Source organism: Artibeus jamaicensis, unplaced genomic scaffold (genome assembly GCF_021234435.1).
Source record: "Artibeus jamaicensis isolate MK-2021 breed Jamaican fruit bat unplaced genomic scaffold, CSHL_Jam_final scaffold_1019, whole genome shotgun sequence".
Classification (NCBI taxonomy): Eukaryota; Metazoa; Chordata; class Mammalia; order Chiroptera; family Phyllostomidae; genus Artibeus; species Artibeus jamaicensis.
In genome coordinates, this window is record NW_026522025.1 from 25007495 (window position 1) to 25028063 (window position 20569).

General features: G+C 35.0%; 1 protein-coding gene across 3 annotated transcripts; it reads left to right on the forward strand.

The window, feature by feature from the left end:
• The first annotated feature begins 1318 nt into the window (after nt 1–1318).
• IFI44L (interferon induced protein 44 like) lies at nt 1319–20291 on the forward strand. Of its 3 annotated transcripts, XM_037148122.2 has the most exons (9): nt 1319–1444; nt 3070–3554; nt 3983–4031; nt 4749–4944; nt 11139–11291; nt 12809–12980; nt 17288–17388; nt 17668–17842; nt 18009–20291. In XM_037148122.2, exons 2-9 carry the CDS (start codon nt 3080–3082, stop codon nt 18047–18049), a joined length of 1362 nt encoding a protein of 453 aa, XP_037004017.2. In that variant the 5' UTR covers nt 1319–1444; nt 3070–3079; the 3' UTR covers nt 18050–20291. The 3 variants fall into 3 exon arrangements, with proteins under 3 accessions (XP_037004017.2, XP_037004018.2, XP_037004019.2); XM_037148123.2 differs by lacking the exon at nt 3983–4031 and having other exon boundaries at nt 1320–1444; nt 3070–3207; XM_037148124.2 differs by lacking the exon at nt 1319–1444 and having other exon boundaries at nt 3085–3207.
• Nucleotides 20292–20569: the final 278 nt, after the last annotated feature.

The window sequence follows — 20569 nt, forward strand, 5'->3', positions numbered from 1 at the left end:
ACTCTACTCCAGACAGACTGAAATACTTTGAGGTTCCTGATGACATGATGCTCTCTCTTGCTTCACTTGGTCTTTGCACTTCATGTCTCAGTTTAACATTTGATTTGTTAGCAAGGCATTTACTAGTGCCCCAAGACTGGGGGGGGGGTCACTGTTTTCCTGGTTCCCAAGGAATCTTGTTTTTACTACTCTTGTAGTCCTTAGCCACCTAAATTTTTCTCTGAAGAGAATAAAAAAGGCAGAGGTTTTAAAGGCAGAAAATGTAAGTGAAGTTCCTATTTTGCTCTTCCATGCAAATGAGGGATTGCTGGATAGATGAACAAAGATTGCTTAGTTCAAACATGCAAATGAGGGAGAAGAAAACTGCAAGGACCAGGCCAAGTGCATGTGTCCACCAAGCAGTTGTTCTAGCATGTTTATGGCTCAGCTTTGAGCTGAGTTTATTGATAGTTTTAGCAATTTAATAGCAGCTCTGAGAACTGAGGCACAACACGTGCATAGGCCCAACTTCCTCAAAAGCCTCCCAACCCTATTTTAAGTGACTCTCTTGGAAATACTATTATATTTTATTTATTATTTACTATTATATTTTATTTATTATTTACTATTATTTTATTAAAAATTTTATATTACATTGTATTTTTATTTATTTTGCTATTTTATTATTTTATTATTTTATTTTACAGTACCGGACTGTATCCCTGAGTACACAGCATGGTCCCTGAAGGCGGTGTTTTTATTTTATTTAGCATTATTCTTCCCAACTGTCTAAGCCAATGTTGAATAAACAAATATATAAATGGTGGGGGGGGACGGGGGGGAACAGTGCAGTGCCTTCTGAATAAATTCAGAGAAAACTGAATCTTCATCTGTTTGTTCCAGTGCAAAAAGACTTGATTTTGAATACTAGACAACTTCATTCCATTAGCTGAGTGACTTTCGGCAATGCCATTTAATATCCTTGTTTAATTTTTATATTTTAAGAACTAGGGATACTAATAGTGTTTAATGAGTAAGATTGTTTTGAGGAGAAACTAAAAAAATGCATGTAGTTGCTAGGTGTTTAGTTGCATGGTGTTAAGTACATGGTTAAATGCCTAAAAAATGTTGGCTATTAGTTTTATTGTATATTTTTATTAATAATTAACATTTCACGCATGCTTACGTGTGGGCTACAGAGGGAATCAAAAATCATTTTCATGCGTTCAGCAGGAATCTTTTTTTTTTTTCTGTTCTGTTTTCTCTGCCTCTTTCTTGTAGGGAAAAAGAAACTTATGGCACTTGGCATGCTGCCAGCTGATTCGTCCCTGCTTTGAGTTTCAGTTTCATTCCTTTCAAATAGGAAGACGCTGAGTCTCAGCAGAACCTTCTGTCTCCAGTGTGACTCCTACATAAACCAGAGAGAGCAGATAATAGTCCATTTACATCCAATTCTTAAAAGCAGGTAAGTAAGTAACCTCCTGCCATCCAGTGTTTCCTAGCCATGTAGGAAGAAAATGGCCTGTTTTACCTCCTTTGAAAAGTTTTTCCGAACGAAATTTCTGCTAATGATTATACTTTTGTCTTTCATATGTTATGCTTTTTAATAAAAATTGTAAATATGTGGAACTATAAAGAATTAGTTACCTCTAGTATAATTTCTATTTTGTCTCATTGCTTCAGTTTGATGTATTCTAATTCTTTCTTCAAGTGTGTATAATCTGCTGTTAAATTTATCCTTCAATTTTTTAAGTTTCAGATTTATAGACTTTTAAGTCCAGAATTTCTTTGTGTCTTTTTAATTTTTTTCCATTTTGCTGTCAACCATTAAATCTTACCTTTTAATTTGAACAAACCAAACATGGTTATTTAAAACTCTATGTAGATAACTCCAGTATGTGTTTGGGTTTGTTTTTCTGTGTTTTTGTTCCTTTCTGTTTTATATCATACTGTTTTACTTGCTGCCCTGTGTGTATGACTAGTGTGAGGCACTGAATATTTAAAATAAAAAGATTATAGAGATAATTTGAACCTAAAAAAGTATTTACTCTGCCGTATGCATTATGCAGCTAGAGGCACTAGCGATTCTCATTGATCTTAACCGTGTCATAGATTGAGATTACTAGAAGATGAGATTAAGTCTACTTGCAGGCCACCCCACCTCACTTCTTCCTGGTGCTTCTTCAGACTCATAACACACAGCCTGAAGGGAGAGTTGCCAAGGATCTTCCTTGTTGTGCAATATTTCCTTAGCTCTATGAGTCTAGTAAATACTTTGGTTAATTTCTCAACATCTCAGGTACCTCTTCCAATGTTTACAGATGCACCTCAGGAAAATGTACTCCCATATGCCAACATTACCTCTCTGTATTCACTTTCCCCCCAAATCATAGCCAATAAAGTAATTCATCCCTGTTTTGTTAGCTCTGCAATACTTTCAAATCTATGTATTTTATAGTTTATCCTGAATTTTTAATTTTTCTCATTGAAAGAATTGGCATATTGCTAATGGTCCATTCTGCCACTTCAGGAACTCCTTACCTATTAACACTTTTTATATTTCAGTTTCTTTCTTTGTGAGCTCTTTTCTGTACACATTCCTCATTTTTATCTTCTAATTCATGGGCTGGCAAACTATGGCCTGTGTGCCAGCCACCCGTTTTTGTACAGAAAGTTTTATTGGAACACAGTCATGCCTGTTTCTTTACGTGTTGTCTGTGGCTGCTTTTGCATTACACTGGCATAGCTGACCAACTGTGGCAGAGACCTTGTAGCCACAAAGCCTAAAATATTTACTATCTGTCACTAAGAAAAAGTCTGCTGATCTGTATTCTAGTTGATTATTTTTTCCTTATTCTTTATCCAGTATGCATTTCATTTTGTCTACTGATTTAAAACTTTAATTATATTTTTATTTTGAAATTATTTTTAACATGTACCTATTTTTGTTTAATTCTATTGCCTTATAATTCAAATAACATGTTTTAATTAAGTCAGAGAAAAAAATTAGTACTGGAACTAGAAACAGATATCTGTACTCTAAATCACTACACTATACTTTCCTCTTAATTATGATCGTTTTTCCATTAGATTCAGAACAATGGCAGTGACAACCCGATTGACATGGAATGAGGAAAAAAGTCTGCAGAAGCTGCTCGGAAGTGTTTCCTTGACTCTTCTTTATAAATCTAGTGTCCATGGACGTTGCACTAGTGAAATGCTTGATAGGTGCAGTAATCAGGGATCCACTATAACAGTGATTTACTGTCCCAAAGATATTGTTGGGATCTTTATCCTTGGGCACTATCCTATAATGAGTGAAAAATTTGAAAAGTCAAACTCTTCCTTCTATTTTTCATTAAAAAATAATGAAACTGAAATAAAAACTGCATTTTTAAATACGACACTAACCATTACTCAAAAAGAATTGACAGCTTGTCACCCTGATTTTCAAGATGTTTTCTCCTTAATTCCAAATAATTCCACAGTTTATCTACATTCATCGTTAGTAAATGAATTAGGAGTAAAGTTCAGGTCCTCAAGATATTCGGAATGTGAAGTTTTTCGAGTTGAAGGTATGTTAAATTAGATAACCTTAAATATTTGGGAGACTGGAAAGTACAGGCAGCTTTGAGCAAAGTAAATTGAGAAGTGTAAGTGGAGAGATGGAGATGGAGAGGTGGGGGGTGGGGAGAGAGAGAGAAGGACTGAGAAACTTACTATCAGAGCAGGTCTATTTTGACACATGGTGCCTTTTTGTTTGGTCACTCCTAAAACTTCTAGGCATGGTTATGTGAGTTTTCAGAATGAGTTAATGTGTTGAGAAGGTAATTTTTCTCTTCATTCTGTTGCCAACCCTAACTTCTAACTGAATAACTCAGCCCTGGGTAAGGCAGGCACACTTAATGCCTTATTTGAAAGGTAAAGTAGCCATATTTCATTAGACTTTTATAAGGGAACTAAGAAGTTTAAAAAATTATGATGCTGTGTTTATTTTTTATAGGAATTAAGGGTGGTAACGGCTACATTAGCAGGATAACAGGAGCTGCACAGTAAGTTAGGTTCTTGCACTGTGTACATCTCATTTCATTTACACAAATTGTATAAATGACACTGACAATGAAATAGCAAGATAAAAGTCACTTGGAGTGATAAAAAATAAACGATAGTGTTCCTGACATAATATTTCAAGGCAGTTTATCACAACAGCAAAAACAAAAACATGGCCAACTCTGAAACTTTAAAAATCCACTTGATGACAATTTAACATCAGGTTGAGTTTGGACTTGTTATATTAAAAATTTTCCAGACAGAATCTAGCTGACTATTTTAGATAATACCTTTGAAACTTTTCCTTAAGAATAAAGATTTTGGAGAACTTCAGTAAATTTTAAAATTAAAGTCCCTTCTTCCCAATTTGTAGGTAAATATCTGCATTACATATATTTTATTTTGATTTCTTCTTAATACAATATATTATAGAAAATAATAATTCATTTTCATTGTTGTTGATATTTCTTATTAGATTTATGCTGTCTAAGACTAATAGATTGACAGTGATTTGGTTGGTCCTTAATGTATTCTGGTCAGATGAACACATAACAAAACACATAACCTAGACCATTCACATCATATAATAGATGTTAACATAAACATAATAATTAAGTAATTAAGTTATACTTTTAAAATGGGAGTACAAAAGCTCCTGAAGAATTGTGCTGTTCTTTATGGAATTTTCGCTGTTGTATCTAACTACTGCATTTTAACAGGCGTAGACATGAGCTCTTAGCAGACCTCAGAACCTACAAACCCTCTGAAGACTTGGTTTCAGAAATTCGCATTCTTTTGTTGGGTCCAGTTGGGTCTGGAAAGTCCAGTTTTTTCAATTCAGTGAAGTCTGTTTTCCAAGGCCATGTGACTCGCCAAGCTGCTGTGGGGTTCGATAGCACCAGCATTACTGAACTGGTAAGTTTTTTTCAGAATTTTCTGAGGATTTTTATAAATTACAATTACTAGGTTTGTTAATTTTTTGCCACTTTCTTTTAGAACAGTAACCTTTTCTTAATCTACAAATTATTAAATGCTATATCAAATGTAAAACAAGAGTAAAAGGTGAATATGAGAATTGCCTACATGACAGGTATATTATATGGCAGGTCTTTCCATTATTATGGATGCAAGAAGTAGTTAAATGAAGCATGATTTTGAGACTTGTAAAAAATAGTCACAAAATTATACAAATTTTGTGTAAATTTTCATTTATTATATTTAATGTATATATTTACTCGTGTCACATGGCTTTATCTAGATTGAAATTATTTTTCTTTTTTTCCTAAAAAAAGAAATTTGAACTCTGTAATAACATAATTTCCCATTGTATGAGACAATTCTATAAGAAATGATGAACAGCAAAACAGCAATTCCCTTTGTGGGTCAGACTTCAAAGGGTAAATCTGTAAATACTCCTACAAACACTATCTTACTTATGATCAAATATGTTTAAGGAAACAAAATCTAACACCATTTTAAAACAGTAACTCAAAGATCTAAAAATTACGGCACAATATTTATCTAGAAACTTTTATGCTTCTCAAGATGTCATTCAATTAAACAAAGAAAATAAAAAGAATAAATAAAAAATTTCATAACCAAGCTGTGTCTATCTATAATTGCTACAACCATATATTGTCATCTCCTGTTTTGGAATATGCTGTGCACTGTCAGTGCAAAATCTAGCATAAAACAGTAACTGCTCATTTTAGTTGTGTCATATTCAATAACTGAAAGCATTTTCTAGTATTTTTTAAGAATCACATTTTGTGTTTTTAAATTGCCCTTATTCCATTCACATGAGTGGCTTTATTTTATTTATTTATTTTTAAATATATTTTATTGATTATGCCATTACAGTAATCCCATTTCTGCCCCTCATTCCCCTTTACCCTGCACACTCCCTTGCACCCACATTCCCCCTTTTAGTTCATGTCCATGTGTCATAAGTTCTTTAGCTTCTACATTTCCCATACTATTCTTGCCCTCCCCTATTTTCTCCCCACCATCTATGCTACTTATTCTCTGTACCTTCCCCCTCTTCTCCTCCTCCCACTCCCCTGTTGCTAACCCTCCAAGAGATTTTCATTTCTATGTTTCCACTCCTGATCTAGCTGTCCTCTTAGTTTGCTTTTGTTATGTGTGGTTGTTAATAATTGTAGTTTGATGTCCTTTCACTGTTCATATTTTTGTATCTTCTTTTTCTTAGATAAGTCCCTTTAACATTTCATATAATAAGGGCTTGGTGATGATCAACTCTTTGAACTTGACTTTATCTGAAAAGCACTTTATCTGCCCTTCCATTCTAAATGAAAACTTTGCTGGACAGAGCAATCTTGGATGTAGGTACTTGTGTTTCATGACTTAAAATACTTCTTTCCAGCCCCTTCTTGCCTGTAAGGTCTCTTTTGAGAAATCCGCTTATCTCTGGCTGCTTCTAGAATTCTCTCCATTTTAATCTTGGCTAATGTAATTACAATGTACCTTGGTGTATTCCTCTTTGGGTCCACCTTCTTTGGGACTCTCTGAGCTTCATGGATTTCCTGGAAGTCTATTTCCTTTGCCAGACTCGGGAAGTTCTCCTTTATTATTTGTTCAAATAAGTTCCACTTGTTGCTTTTTCTTTTCCCCTCTGGTACCCCTATGATTTGGATATTGGAATGTTTAAAGATGTCCTGGAGATTCCTAAGCCTCTCCTCATTTCTTAAAGTTCTTGTTTCTTCATTCTTTTCTGTTTGGTTGTTTCTTTCTTCTGGTCCACTTCATTGATTTGAGTCCCAGTTTCCTTCCTATCACTATTGGTTCTCTGTGCATTTTCCTTCATTTCACTTAGTGTAGCCTTCATTTTTTCATCTAATTTGTGACCAAAATCAACCAGTTCTGTGAGCATTCTGATAACCAATGTTTTGAACTGTGTATCTGGTTGGCCATCTCTTGGTTGCTTTGAAGTATTGGTTCTGGGGCTTTGATCTGTTCTTCTGTTTGAGCCATAATTTTTTGTTTTGATGTGCCTGTCATGTATGAGGGGCAGAGCCTTAGATATTCACCAGGTCAGGGCACCCCAGTTGCTGGGTTTTGACACTGTATGTGGGGGTGGGGTCAAAAAGGAAGCAATGGCATTTTCTCTGCTCTCTCTTGGATTTCAGTCCCCTCTGCCACTTCCCACAAGCAAATTAGGCCCTTCTGGTGTTGATTCCCAGGTGGGTGGGGTTGTGTACATTCTAGGACCCTGTGGGTCTCTCCAGTGAACTCTCCTGTGAGGCTTGGAGTCTCTCCAGGCACCTCAACCCCTGCAAGTCTTTTCAATCTGTGCTTTTAGTCTTTGTTTCTTGTCACTGGGGCCCTGGGTTGTGTGGTCTGTCTCACTGCCCTTTTTTGTCTGGTTTATCTTCATGGAATGTGTGTCCACAGTCAGCCAACTAACTGCCTTGCAAGTCTCACTGGGTTTGCTGGTTTCCTCCCCTCAACCTGGTTCTGCTAACCACTGCCTCCTCCTGCCAGGACCATCCCTCTCTGCCAGCTGTTGACTCTGCCCCTCTTACTGTTCTGGATGAATGTTTTGTTGTCAGAGTTCAGTACAGTTCAATTTTCTGTCTGTTCTGGTTGTGGTTTTGTTTCTAAATCTATGTTGTCCTTAATTTTGGTTGTGAGAGAAGGCCCAGTGTTTCCACCTACTCTTCCATCTTGGCTGGGAGTGGATTTATTTTGATACATCTGCAGAGTAATAACACTCAGTACATTTGATTTGCTTTTTTGAAATTTCTCTGAGCATTTGATTGAAATATCTCTGTTTTCTAAATATTATGTTGGCAATAGAGGCCTAAATACAAATAATACTTAGTCTCTTTGTTAAGGGATCTTAGAGATCAATGTAGGTAATAAACAAGTAAGTATTATTCAATGTAATAGATGCTTTAATAGAAGTACTCATCAGTACGGAGTTTCTGTCTTTTTATGTTGAAAACTTAGAAGGCATTGCTTAAAGTTAAGATGTAAATGCTAAACTCCAAATTAAATGCAAATACTATATAAACTTTAGAAATATAGGACAGAACATTTGTAAGAAAAAATAGTATTTTATTGCTCAGAGAACCGGTCCTTCTTTTTGAAGAACTGAAGTTCTTAGTTGGTCCAAAGGTTGTCAGTTATTGTTAAACTGAAGAATTGAAGTTCCCAATAAAAATCAAAGGAAGAAATTAATAGTCCATGAAACCATGAATGTGCATACGGATCTTAAAATGTAAATGTCCTTACATATGTGATTCTGATGTTTTGTGTAATTCCTTGCCTGTTGAGGAACCAGTAAGTCCCATTCACTCAAATTGAAATCTCCAATGGGATCACTTCTAGGCATTTTATGCGCCAGTGGGAGCTCTTAACTTCATCAAAGTTTGCAATAGGTCATGGGGGCAGTTCTAAACTTTCTGGTGTGAAATGGGAGAACTGTGATTAAAGTATCCTCTGATGTCTCTAAGAGACCATATTTATTTGTTTATTTGGTAATTTTTCCAAATCTTCCATAGTTGTGTCTATGTTGGAAGTGTATTTGATCAATAAGTAAACATTTTTTAGAATGCTTTTAAAAATTCTGTTGGGGTCAGATTGAGTATATTTATTTATGAAATGTTTGTTAAAGTAGTGCTCCTCAGAATGAGGTTTGTGGACCCCTGAGGTTTCCTGGGACCCTTTTAGAGGATCTGTGAGTTTAAAATTACTTTTATAATAATATTAAGATGCTTTCTGCACTTTCTAGCGTGTTGACATTTAAACTAACCATACGAATGTTGTTTTATCAGTTGGCATCTTAGCTCTAATCAAGTAATGACACCAAACACTACTAGTAGAGTATTCTTCCTTACCACTGAGCTTGCAGTAAAAAAAATGAGAAATACACATAAAACCTTTCTAATTGAAATCAAAATGTGGTGGGTGATTGTCAAAGGCACAGGTGTGATTGAGTTGTGAGTTCAACTTTTCTCATGTACCATAAAATTTTAATCAAAAAGACAATTGGAAGACTTTCTTATACTGCATATTCAGTAGACAATTTTTGGAAAATGCACAAAGTAGGCCTATAACTCCAAGGAAAACCAACAGTGTTTGGTGCCAATGATAACATTTTAGCTGTTAACAGAAATATGAGAACTTTAGCCCTGGCTGGCGTAGCTCAGTGGATTGAGCACGGGCCTGCGAACCAGAGTATCGCGGTTCGATTCCCAGTCAGGGCACATGCCTGGGTTGCAGGCCAGTTCCCGGCAGGGGACACATGAGAGGCAACCACACATTGATGTTTCTCTCCCACTCTTTCTCCTTCCCTTCCCCTCTCTCGAAAAATAAATAAAGAAAATATTAAAAAAAAAAAGAAATATGAGAACTTTAAGAAACATGTGTCCACCACTCTGAGCTTGACAATTTTCCAACACTTATCTGATTAAATTAATGGTGTTATTAACAGAAATGATGGTTTTTAAAAAAGATTATTTATTTATTTAATTTTTAGAGAGAGGGGAAGGGAAGGAGAAAGAGTGGGAGAGAAACATCAATGTGTGGTTGCCTCTTGTGTGGCCCCCACTGGGGACCTGGACTGCAACTGAGGCATATGCCCTGACTGGGAATTGAACCTGCAACCCTTTGGTTCTCAGCCCAAGCTCAATCCAGTGAGCTACACCAGCCAGGGCAGAAATGATGTTTTAATATTGTACAATGGAACATGCCAATATCTGGAAAATCTATATAAGCCATTGAACCAGTATATGTCTATTTTTAATTCTTACCGAAGGATATCTTCACTGGCTTTTTAGAGAGAGAGAAACATCATTTAGCAGCCTCCTATAATGTTCCCCAACCAGGGATTGAACCCACAGCCTTGGTACATGCACTGATCAGAGATCAAACCAACCAACTAGGCCACCCCTCCAGGGCTGAAACAATATTTTAAATGAGCAATGCATCAAGTTACAAAATCATGTGTGGATAAGAGAGATATTCAACATGTAATATATATCAGTGAATTTAATGTAATAAGAGTATAAAATGTCACTGATTCCATATTGTAACTAACATTTGAGAAATTACCACTTGTTGATCTTTGATATATGTTAATGAAGAATAACCAAAATCCTCAGAAAGTTGTTAAATACTCCTCCTTTTCTTACTACATATATGTATGTGAAGCCAGATTTTCTTTATATACTTCAACCAAAACAATATATCACAACAGATTGAATGCAGAGGCAAATATGAGATATCAAGCTATATTCTGTTAATCCAGACATTCGAAAAACTGGCAAAATGTAAATCAATCCCACTTTTTAAATAATATTATTGGAAAGTAATTTTATTTTTTGTAGAAATCTTGCTTCCTTTACATTAACATGTAAAAGATTCATAATTGCATTTTATTTTAGGATTTTATGTACTTATAGAGAGAGGGGGAGGGAGAGAGAGAGGAAGAGAAATATCAATGTGTGGTTGCTTCTTGTGTGCCCACAACTGGGGACCTGGCCTGAAACCCAGGCATGTACCTGGACTGGGAACCAAACTAGTGACCCTTTGCTTCACAGGCCATCACTCAATCCACTAAGCCATACCAATCAGAGTTCGTAATTACATTTTAAAATGATATGAGAAATATATAAGTTCTGGTCGCTGTGGCTCAGTTGATTAGAGAGTTTTCCATACAACAAAAGGTTATAGGTCATATTCCCTCTCTGGGCACATATGTAGGTTGTGGGTTTGAGCCTTAGCTGGGGTGTGTTGGGAGGCAACCAGTTGATGTTCCTCTTTCACATTGATGTTGTTCTCCCTCTCAACCCCAATTCCTGTCTAGAGTCAATGAAAGTATTCTTGGGTGAGGGTTAAACAAATTTTTAAAGAAATATTTAAAGCTTTCATTTTTAACTTTTATATTAAATATTAATAAATATAGCTCATATTAAATATTTGTGGGACCCTCAATAATATTTAAGAGTTAAAAGTGATCCTGAGATCAAAATGTTTGAGGACAAGAGTGTTAGAATATTAACCAGTCTCTGGCCTTCTTATTGTCTTGTCTTGAGTGTTAATTGAAGAATGCAGTTTTATACTTGATATATGTATATTCTTTACAGTATAGAATATATTCTGTTAAAGATGGAAAAGATGGAGAATCTCTACGATTTAAGTTGTGTGATTCCATGGGGCTGGATGAGAAAGAAGGAGCAGGATTGCATTTGGATGACATATGTCACATCTTAAAAGGCTGCATTGCAAACAGATATCATGTAAGAACACTCATCTCTAAAACATTTCAAATAACTTTTATCATGCATTTTGTTGAATTTTTACTCCATAAGGCAGTTTTAGCTATTATAAGGTGATTTCAACATTAACTAACACTACTGTACTTTAAATGGGTAAGTATTCATGCAAGTACAATAACTGCTCTTCTTTTCTGTGCTCTTAAGAAATAGAGCCAATGGCAGGATTCTACTTCCAGTAAAAGGTCATGAGGAGATTGTGTTTATATCACACATTTTAATCTCACACTTTTTTGATCACTTATACAAAACATTGGAGCAGTTAACCATTTTTTTGTTAAGCATGCTATTATACTAAAATATTTAGTCTTTATTACTTAAATGCTACTTGAATAACTAGATCCAAAGGTCAGCTCTGCCACTGAGATGTGTGTCCATAAACATGTCTCTGTAAGTCTGCTTTTTTCAACATGTGAAATGTATTGTAGGACATAATAATGCCCATCTCATGGGGTGTCTGAAAAGATAAAAGAGATGATGTACTCTTAATTCTCAAAAATTAACTATCATGATCATCTTTCTTTTAGGTATTGGGAGTAATACAATTAGCCTCAATTTCTAAACAGTGACTTCCTTCAACTTTCAATTATGCTTAATTGGGAACCATAGCTATGTATTCATTTATTTAAAAAACCCCACATTTAAAAACTAATTTGTCTTGAGACACCATGCCAGTTACTAGACACACATAGTTGAATACCAACATAATTCTTATCCTCATGGAGTTCGCAATTTAAGAAGACAAAGACACAGGGATGAAGAGCAGAGCAGAAAGATGAGAAAAATCATGAGCATACTAACGCCTTTAGTTTTCACAGTAGAGAAAAATGAATCCTCTCAGTCCAGCATTGAAATATATAGTTAAAGAATAATTAATCAATCTTTTACTATGCTTTGTAATGTATATTCCTAATCCTAGAAAGATTATTGTCTTGGAGTAAAGTGATATTAACTTGTATTTGAAATTTGGTGTTTCTTCTGTTTTATCTCAGTTTCTGTCTGTCAAATTGAAATAAATTATAGTATTTAGTGAAATGAAATTTTTAGTATATTTTTGTCTCTCCTTTTTCTCTGTTCATTAGTTCATTCAAGTATACGAAATGTTTAGAGAAGAGTCTTAAATGGTGTGTGACTTTTTAATGTAGGGTTTTTTTTGAGACTGAGATTTGTAGCTTTAAAAAAACATTATTTGTACTTTTCTAAAGTATTTCTTTCATAGATATTGTAAATTATGGATAATTATAATTTTTTACCAAAGTAATGAAGTGGTTGTTCTATAAAAAAGATATAATGGCATTACAATCAGAGTGGAGAAGAAATACGGAAGGGGCACCACTAATAAATCTGGGAAAAGGAGAACTGGGGGAAGGGAGAGTTTTGGGTTGAAAGTCAGTGGTGGTCACATTTGAAGCATAAATTTTGTCTTAAAGAATTCAACAGAGACTCTCTAAATGTTACCTTATGTTTGTTTCTCTTAACAGTTTAATCCCCAACAACCAATTACATCCAGACATCCTTGCTTCATTGTCTCTCCATCACTGCAGGACAGGATTCATTGTGTGGCTTATGTCTTAGATAGCAGCTCTATCAGCACGCTGTCCTCTAAAATGGTGGAAAAGTTAAAACAAGTTCAAAAGGAAGTATTAAACTGTGGTGAGTCTCATTGCACTTATGAAAACATGTAGTTTGAAATAATTATAGATTCATAGGAAGTTGCAAAGAGGTTATGGAGAAGTTCCATGTACACTTCCTCCAGTTGCTAAGCCCTGGGTGGTTGGTGGTGACAGCAGGCAGACAACACCCACAGCCTTGATGGAAAGAAAGGCCATAGACCTTACTCTTCAATCCTCAAAGGCTAAAATGGCCATTTTTTTTTGCCACATGTGATTTTCTTGTGGCTTGATAGGGAAGTCACCTCTCCATATTATGTGAGCAGACCAAGGTGATCAAAACTTGGAAATTGACACTTAATTTCTGTGTATAGCTCTATGTCATTTTATCACATGTGTAGATTTATGTGACCACTATAATCTAGATATAGAACTACTTAATCACTACAAAAGTCTCCCTTATGGTACCTCCTGACCCCCTTTATCCTTAATTCTTGACAACCACACATGTCATCTTTCTTTTTACAATTTTGTCATTTTAAGAATGTTATGTAAATGGAATTATACAGTATGTCACTTTTTGACTCTTTTTGCACTCAGTCTCATATCTACGGAGGTCCATAGTAGTTGTTATGTGTACCTAGATTCATTCTTTTGTATGTTTAGTAGTAGTCCATGGCATAAATATACCACAGTTTGTTTAACATTTTGATTACTTCCAATGTTTGGCTATTGCAAATAAAACTTCTATGAACATTAGTGTATGCATTCTTCATAGTTTTGTTTTTTTAATCGAGATGAGGAAGTTCTTTATTTCTACTTTTCTGAGTTTTTGTTTTTTATCGTGAATAAAAAGATGTTGAATTTTTGTCAAATAGTTTTTCTTCATAGATTGACATAATCATGGGGTTTTTCTCTAGGCTTTTAATATGATGGATTACATTGATTTTCTTTGAAACTTGAGTTACCCCTGTCTCCTTAGAATGAAGCCCATGTATTCTTGGCATATAATTCTTTTCACATAGTGATGAATCCCATTTGATAATAGTATATCAAGAATTTTGCATCTATATTCATGAGGGATATTGGTCTGTAGCTGTTTCTCTCTCTCTCTTTTTTCCCTTAGTCAGATTTCATATCAGGGTAATACTGGCCTTATAAAATGAATTGGGAAGTTTACCTTCTTCTATTTCTGGAAGAGATTTTATAGAATTGGTGTTAATTTCTCTTTAAATATTTATTAGAATTCTCCAATCAAACCACCTGGGCCCAGGGATTTCTTTTTTAGGAGTTTTTAAAATAAAAAATTGCATTTTAAAACTGTTATAGAGCTATTAAAATGATCTATTTCACGTTATATGAGTTGTGGTAGGTTTTAGTTTTTAACTTTAGTTTGTTCCATCTACATTGTCAAATTTATGTATGTAAAGTCATTCATAGCACTATTCTTTTTATGTCTGAAGGGTGTGTAGCCATATCCCTGTGTTCCTCCTGATACTGATGATTTGTGTCTTCTGTCTTGTTTTTGTCAGTATTTCCAGTGGTTTGCCAATTTTATTGATCTTTTCAAGGAATCATGTTTTTGTTTCTTTGATATTTTAAATTGTTTTCCTGTTTTCAATTTATTTATTGATATCTATTTTTTGTGATTTCTTTTTCTGCTGCTTTATTTATTTTTAAACCAGATTATATTTTATTATTTAGGCAGTTTATGATTTCTTTCACCTCCTTGATTTGGGTATAATTTGCTCTTTATTTTTTCTAGTTTCTTGAGGTGGAAACTTAGGTTATTGATTATGGAATTTTCCTTCTTTCAGTTACAAGCATTGAGTGCTTACATATTTTCCTGTCAGCTGAAAGGAAAATATATAAACACTCAATGCTCATCCCACAAATTTTGTCATGTTATATTTTCATTATTATCTAATTTAATACATTTTTATTTCTCTTGAGACTTCCTCTTGACTCATAAATTACTTAGCTTTATTTTCAAGTGCTTGAAGTTTTTCCTGTTACCATTTTGATACTGACTTCAAAGTTTATTCTATTGTAGTCAAAGGACACACTCTGATTTAATAATGTTTTGAAGTATGTTTGTGGCTCAGGATATAACCTATCTTGGCAAATGTTCCATAAGTGTTTGCAAATAATGTATATGATGTTGATTTTTGGCACGTTTGACAAATGTCAATTAGATTAGATTTTCTTGTTTTTTTGTGTGACAAGTAATTCTTGATTATATTGTAGACATTTTGAACACTGTAATATGAGATTTTGGACCTTGTTTAAGTCTTGTGTTTCAGCATATGTCCTCTGACACCAAGCTGGTGGGAGCGAAAGTACCATTTTCCAGCAGGATTTGTTTGACACGTTTGAGAGGAAAGAACATTTTGTTTTTTATCAATATGGCCTACACTTATACCTCAGGGAGCTAGGAGTCCCATTAAGGCTGGGTGAATGAACAGTGATTAAAGTTTCAGTTTCTTACTTGGTCCCCTGTTACATTGGTAGAGAGTGAGAGGAGCACCTTGTACTGTAGTTTAGGTGCAAGTCCAGGATTCCCACGGGGGCTCCACTGACACCACTGAGGGGGGCCCAGCACACTGCAGGTATAAAGGCCTGGCTTCCTACTTGCTCTTCTTGTGTGGTACTATTAATACTCTGGGGTGGAGGTTGGAGAAGGGAGGAAATATGTCTACGGATGGGACTGAGGTTATTTCTGTGGTGTTCGGCTGGGATAGAAGAGCTGTTGTCTGAAACTTTTCTGTCTTGCTAGGTTGTGGCTTTTCTCATACTTTGGCTAAAATGAACAGGTTCCCTTCCCTTCCCTGTATCCTCTGTTCCCTTTTATTTTTTTTCTTTTGCCAGATCCAGTTGGCATTTCTTAGTTGCAAGGTTGGAATACAGTATTTGAGAGGAAAGAACATTTCCTTTCCAGCAGCTAATATGGAATACATGAAATAGAAAGAAAACTTAAAGGACTCACTGCTACTTTGTTTCTTGGATCCCAAGGTCCTTAGTCAATCTGTCTTCTCTTCACCTTTCAGTCTTTGTGTTTAATTTATATATAGTATCCAATGGTTTTAGCTGTACTTAGCAGGAAGAAGAGTGTATCTCTTCCATTTGGTCCAGAAGTAGATGGAAGTCCTCTCATTGGACTTCCAAAAATTTTAGTGTAAAGACTTGTTTGGGCATTCATACTCCATAGCCTCATTGTTTAGTACATCAATAGAAAGACCGCTTATATTTAGGCTCTGAGAAAAGTCCATGCAGTTTAAAGTTTGCAACATGGTCTTAGTGGCTAAGTGAACGTACATTTTTTAATGTAAATTTCGATCCTTGGAAAGTTAACACAAATGCAATGAACTTTATTTTTTCTTGTAATAAGCATTAGATATGCTGAATGTAAGTATATAAGCATTTAAAAGACTTAAAATCATGGTGCATTGGGGTAAGACTGAGTTACAGAAGTGCTCAGATTTGAGGTGAGTTTTCTAAGGACGTATGGCTGCATACCACATTGGGTGGCAATGCTTATAACTGTGCTGACTTAGAGACTCTAAGAGGATACTTCATTAATTTGGAAAGGGAAGAATTGCATGGTAATAGAAGCTGGAAAATAAATCATATGTGTCAATTGTCAATTGAGTCCTGCCCTCTATTAGAGGCCAGCTTTTAACTGACCCACTTTTTTAGTTACTTATCAGGGACATAAATGAAAAGAAGACAGCAAAGACCATCATTTAGTAATAGAAATCACAAATGGAACATTTCTTTCAGGGGGAAATCTGAAAAGCTCTGGTAAAGGAGCTTCAGAGGTAACCCGGAAATCTCAATTTTAAAATAATGTTTTTCCCTTAAGAAGCAGTTGTTACTCAAGCAGAACTTTGATTATGTTAGAAGTCGAGTGAGATTTATTCATCTCATCTCTGTGGTGTGAGGGAGAAAGGAGGAAGTCCTTAGAAGTGAGAAAACAGTACATTTTGCTTTTATAAATATACACATGCAACCTTCCTCACTTTCTCTCTTTCTTCGGGTTCCTTTTAGTTCTCAAGGCCCAGCAACCACTCCCTCCACCAACCAGTTTAAAATAGATTATTGGAATGGAATAGCAGCTGACTGTAACATAATGTGGATTTAATTGCATTTAGAAATAATCTCTCATGTTAAAAGAAAAAGATCATTTCCCCTAATAGAAGAACCTCACATCGCGTATTGAGATGTGGGGGATATCTCATTCTCTAAATATTAAAATATCCTACAAAGAACTGATTTTGTGCCCATTTAATTGCCTAGTTGACACATTGCTCATTATGAGGTAAAAATAACTGATTTATCTATTTGATATAGGTATACAGCAGGTAGCCTTGCTTACTAACGTGACAAATTACCAGGAAGTTCTTGAAGATGATTTTTTAAACATGAATAAAAGTGTGACTTCTGGAAGCAAGGTAAAGAACACTGTGTGTAGCCAGCTGTTACTGAAGTAGTGTTGTATTCTGTGTTTCTGTGCACACATGCACTCACACTACATCTTCACAGGCAAATAAAGAAATGGATCAGTTGTCTGGTTGAATCAAGTTCATACCTCATTGTAAAACTGTAGTTATCTGAATTATAATTATATGACATAGAGAATTTATCTAGCCATTGCTTTTTAAAATTTTTGCATTATGTTTAAATTCAGTCAAATTTCTGATATGACTGAATTAAATTTATTTTTTCCACAGATAATGGAAGTCCAAAAAATGCTGCACATTCCTACTTCTAATATTTTGATGGTTGAAAATTATGCTTCAGAATTGGAACTGGACCCTTTAAAGGACATTCTGATCCTCTCTGCGCTGAGGCAGATATTACGAGCTACAGATGACTACTTAGAGGATTTGCCTCTTGAGGAAACAGGTTATTTCTTATCAAGCATTGGTTCTTTTTTTCCCATTGGTTCTTTTTGAAAAACCCTAAGCTATACCTCAGTTGGATGGCTAGCATCCATCCACCTGCTCTGTTACTAACAGCCATGTTAAGACATGTACTTTATTTCTACTTTTTTGTTTTGTTTTGTTTTCAGATGAAGTTGTGGGAATGTCTCAACTCCGTACGTGTGATTAGTTGCTCTGATTCTGACACTTGGCCCAAACCTGGATTGGCAAGCCTCAACCAGAGTTGCTCTCTGCTGCCAGCCTCTTTGAGACTCTGTGGTCATCATACTTTGCCTTTTGTCCCTGACAGCATCTGATAGTTCATTCTAGGATCAGTCAAACCTCAAGGTCAAAGGCCAACCCTGAGCAGTGGTGGGCCAAAATATCCCTACTGTAAATCACCCTTCATATTTCTGTACCATTTGCAATTCAATTTCTGTGACACCTTCCTAAACTTCCTTAGTCAAATTAACTATTTCCCTATCTATTAATTTATAACACTTTAATTGGCACTCTATGTAAGTAGTATTACTATTGAATAATAACTGTATAATGATTACACAGATATCTGCTTCTTTAAATAAGCCACAAATACTTTAAGAAGCCAGGTTTGGATTTTACCTATTTTTATGTTCACAGAACTTTACACAGTATCTGGCAGGAAGCAAGCATACCAGTCATTATGCATCCCCTTTGACCTTCCCAGAGTGGCAATGTGTACTTATGTCTTCTCCTTGTGAAAAAGAAGACTAGGACACAAATGCTAGAGAGAGGAAATGGAAATAAAAGAGAGAGAATGTTTCACTTATAGCTGAATGAAAATAGGAATTTAAGTAAATTAAAAAAGAGCAAATATTTCTTAAGGACTTAGACTTTCTTTCTGTGAAAAAAAAATTTTCTTCCCCTAAGGAACTGATGCCCGATTTTCAGTAATTGAATTCCAAACCATCCTAATCATGTCGCCAAAGAAGAGTATCAAAATAAGATTACTAGTGCATGTCAGTTAGAGGTTTGTCTTACACAAGTGCTTCCAAATGATTCTAACATCCTTCAGGAAGCTGTAGAAGTTAGGGCTATAAATAAAGAATACAGGAATTCAAGAAGGTATATTTCAGTTTTTTTCTCTAAAACAAACTTCACTCTTCTCTAAATTTCTTAGACTTTTAAAATGAATATGCTTTGATTCAATAGTTATTTATATTAAAACAGTCTAATTTATGTTTAATCAGAATTATTGTCTTCTTTGGGAAGTCCTGGTAGTATGAGTGGAAGAATTTCTTAGAGATATTTATTAAAAAATACTTCCTAAAGCAAAGCATTGAGTGAAATTGTGCTCAAATAAATGTTCAAGAGCCATGATTCAGTGGAAGAGATAAATGGGGTCTTTTGATCTTGGAATAGAATAATCATAGATATTGAGGAGTAGAGCCAGAAGAAGATGTTGGGAACAGAAGTAAAGTGGCGGCCAGGATGGTTATGATGTGGATTTAGGGAGCAATAGATCCAGAAAGTCAGGTGTGTTTGTTTCCACATAATCCAGAGGGGGGAAAGCCATAGCTATTTTTCTTTGAGAGAGATTGAAGGTGATTGAAGAGCCACCATTGTGCTCAACAACTATGGGGCCATAATTAATCCATTTCCCAGGTGGTACCAGCAAAACATATAAGCAGAAACAGGTTTTGCTAGAGGCAAAATTTGATTCAAGGTGTAAGGTTTTTTTTTACTTATTTGAAGGGGAAGCAGGGAGTACCCTTGCAAAGGGAATGATGATTCTGAAAGGAAGGACAGTAATGGAGAGATGAAAAGATAAAAAATAAGACATTATCCAAAATAATGTCTTATCCAAACAAGACATTGTTTGAAAGCATAAATATTGAGACTACCAAAAATTTCCCTTTTTGTAGTAAAAAGGGTAGTATTAGATAAATGATGTCACAATTTCTAATCCTCTGGCTCTGTACTACTTTGGGAACATTTAAAAATCCGATGGAGTTAAGTGTATATTTGGAATTTAGGTTGGAAAAGATGGCTGGAGGAAGTGTCAGGAAGAAAGAAAATGAATAAGTGGAACTAGATCATACTATAAAGCTTCTGTGCAGCAAAGGGAACCATCAACAAAATGAAAAGGCACTCTACTGAATGGGAGAAAATACTTGCAAATCATATATCTTATGAGGGGCTAGTGTACAAAGCATATTAAAAAACTCATGCATCTCAGTAGCAGAAAAACAAGCCATCTGATTAGAAAATGAGCAATTAGTTCATTATAGGTGTATAAAATACTACCAATTTCTGAATATTAATCTTGTTTCCTGCTACTTAACTGAATTTATTTATCAGTTCTAGTAGTTTTTTAGTGGAGTCTTTACAGTTTTCTATATATAGTATCATGTCATCTGCAAATAAAGAGAGTTTTACTTCTTTCTTTCCAATTTGGATGCCTTTTATTTCTTCTTCTAGTCTAATTACTATGGCTAGAGGTTCCAGCACTGTGTTGAATAAGAGTGATGAAAGTGGATATCCCTGCCTTTTTCCTGATCTTATGAGAAACACTATACCTTCACTTACCTTATGAGAAACCTTATGAGAAACACTATGTGACTTCACTTACATATGGAATCTAATTAACAAAGTAAATAAACAAATAAAATAGAAACAGAATCATAGATACAGAGAAAAGACTGACAGTTGTGAGGGGTTTAATTTGAGG

Bases quoted from the DNA above. Each gene is read 5' to 3' on its own strand.
- IFI44L (XM_037148122.2), top strand. From the start codon at position 3,080: ATGGCAGTGACAACCCGATTGACATGGAATGAGGAAAAAAGTCTGCAG. The intron at 11,292-12,808 runs GTAAGAACACTC...TTCTCTTAACAG, and splicing joins GCATTGCAAACAGATATCAT to TTTAATCCCCAACAACCAAT. The intron at 17,389-17,667 runs GTAAAGAACACT...TTTTTTCCACAG, and splicing joins GTGTGACTTCTGGAAGCAAG to ATAATGGAAGTCCAAAAAAT.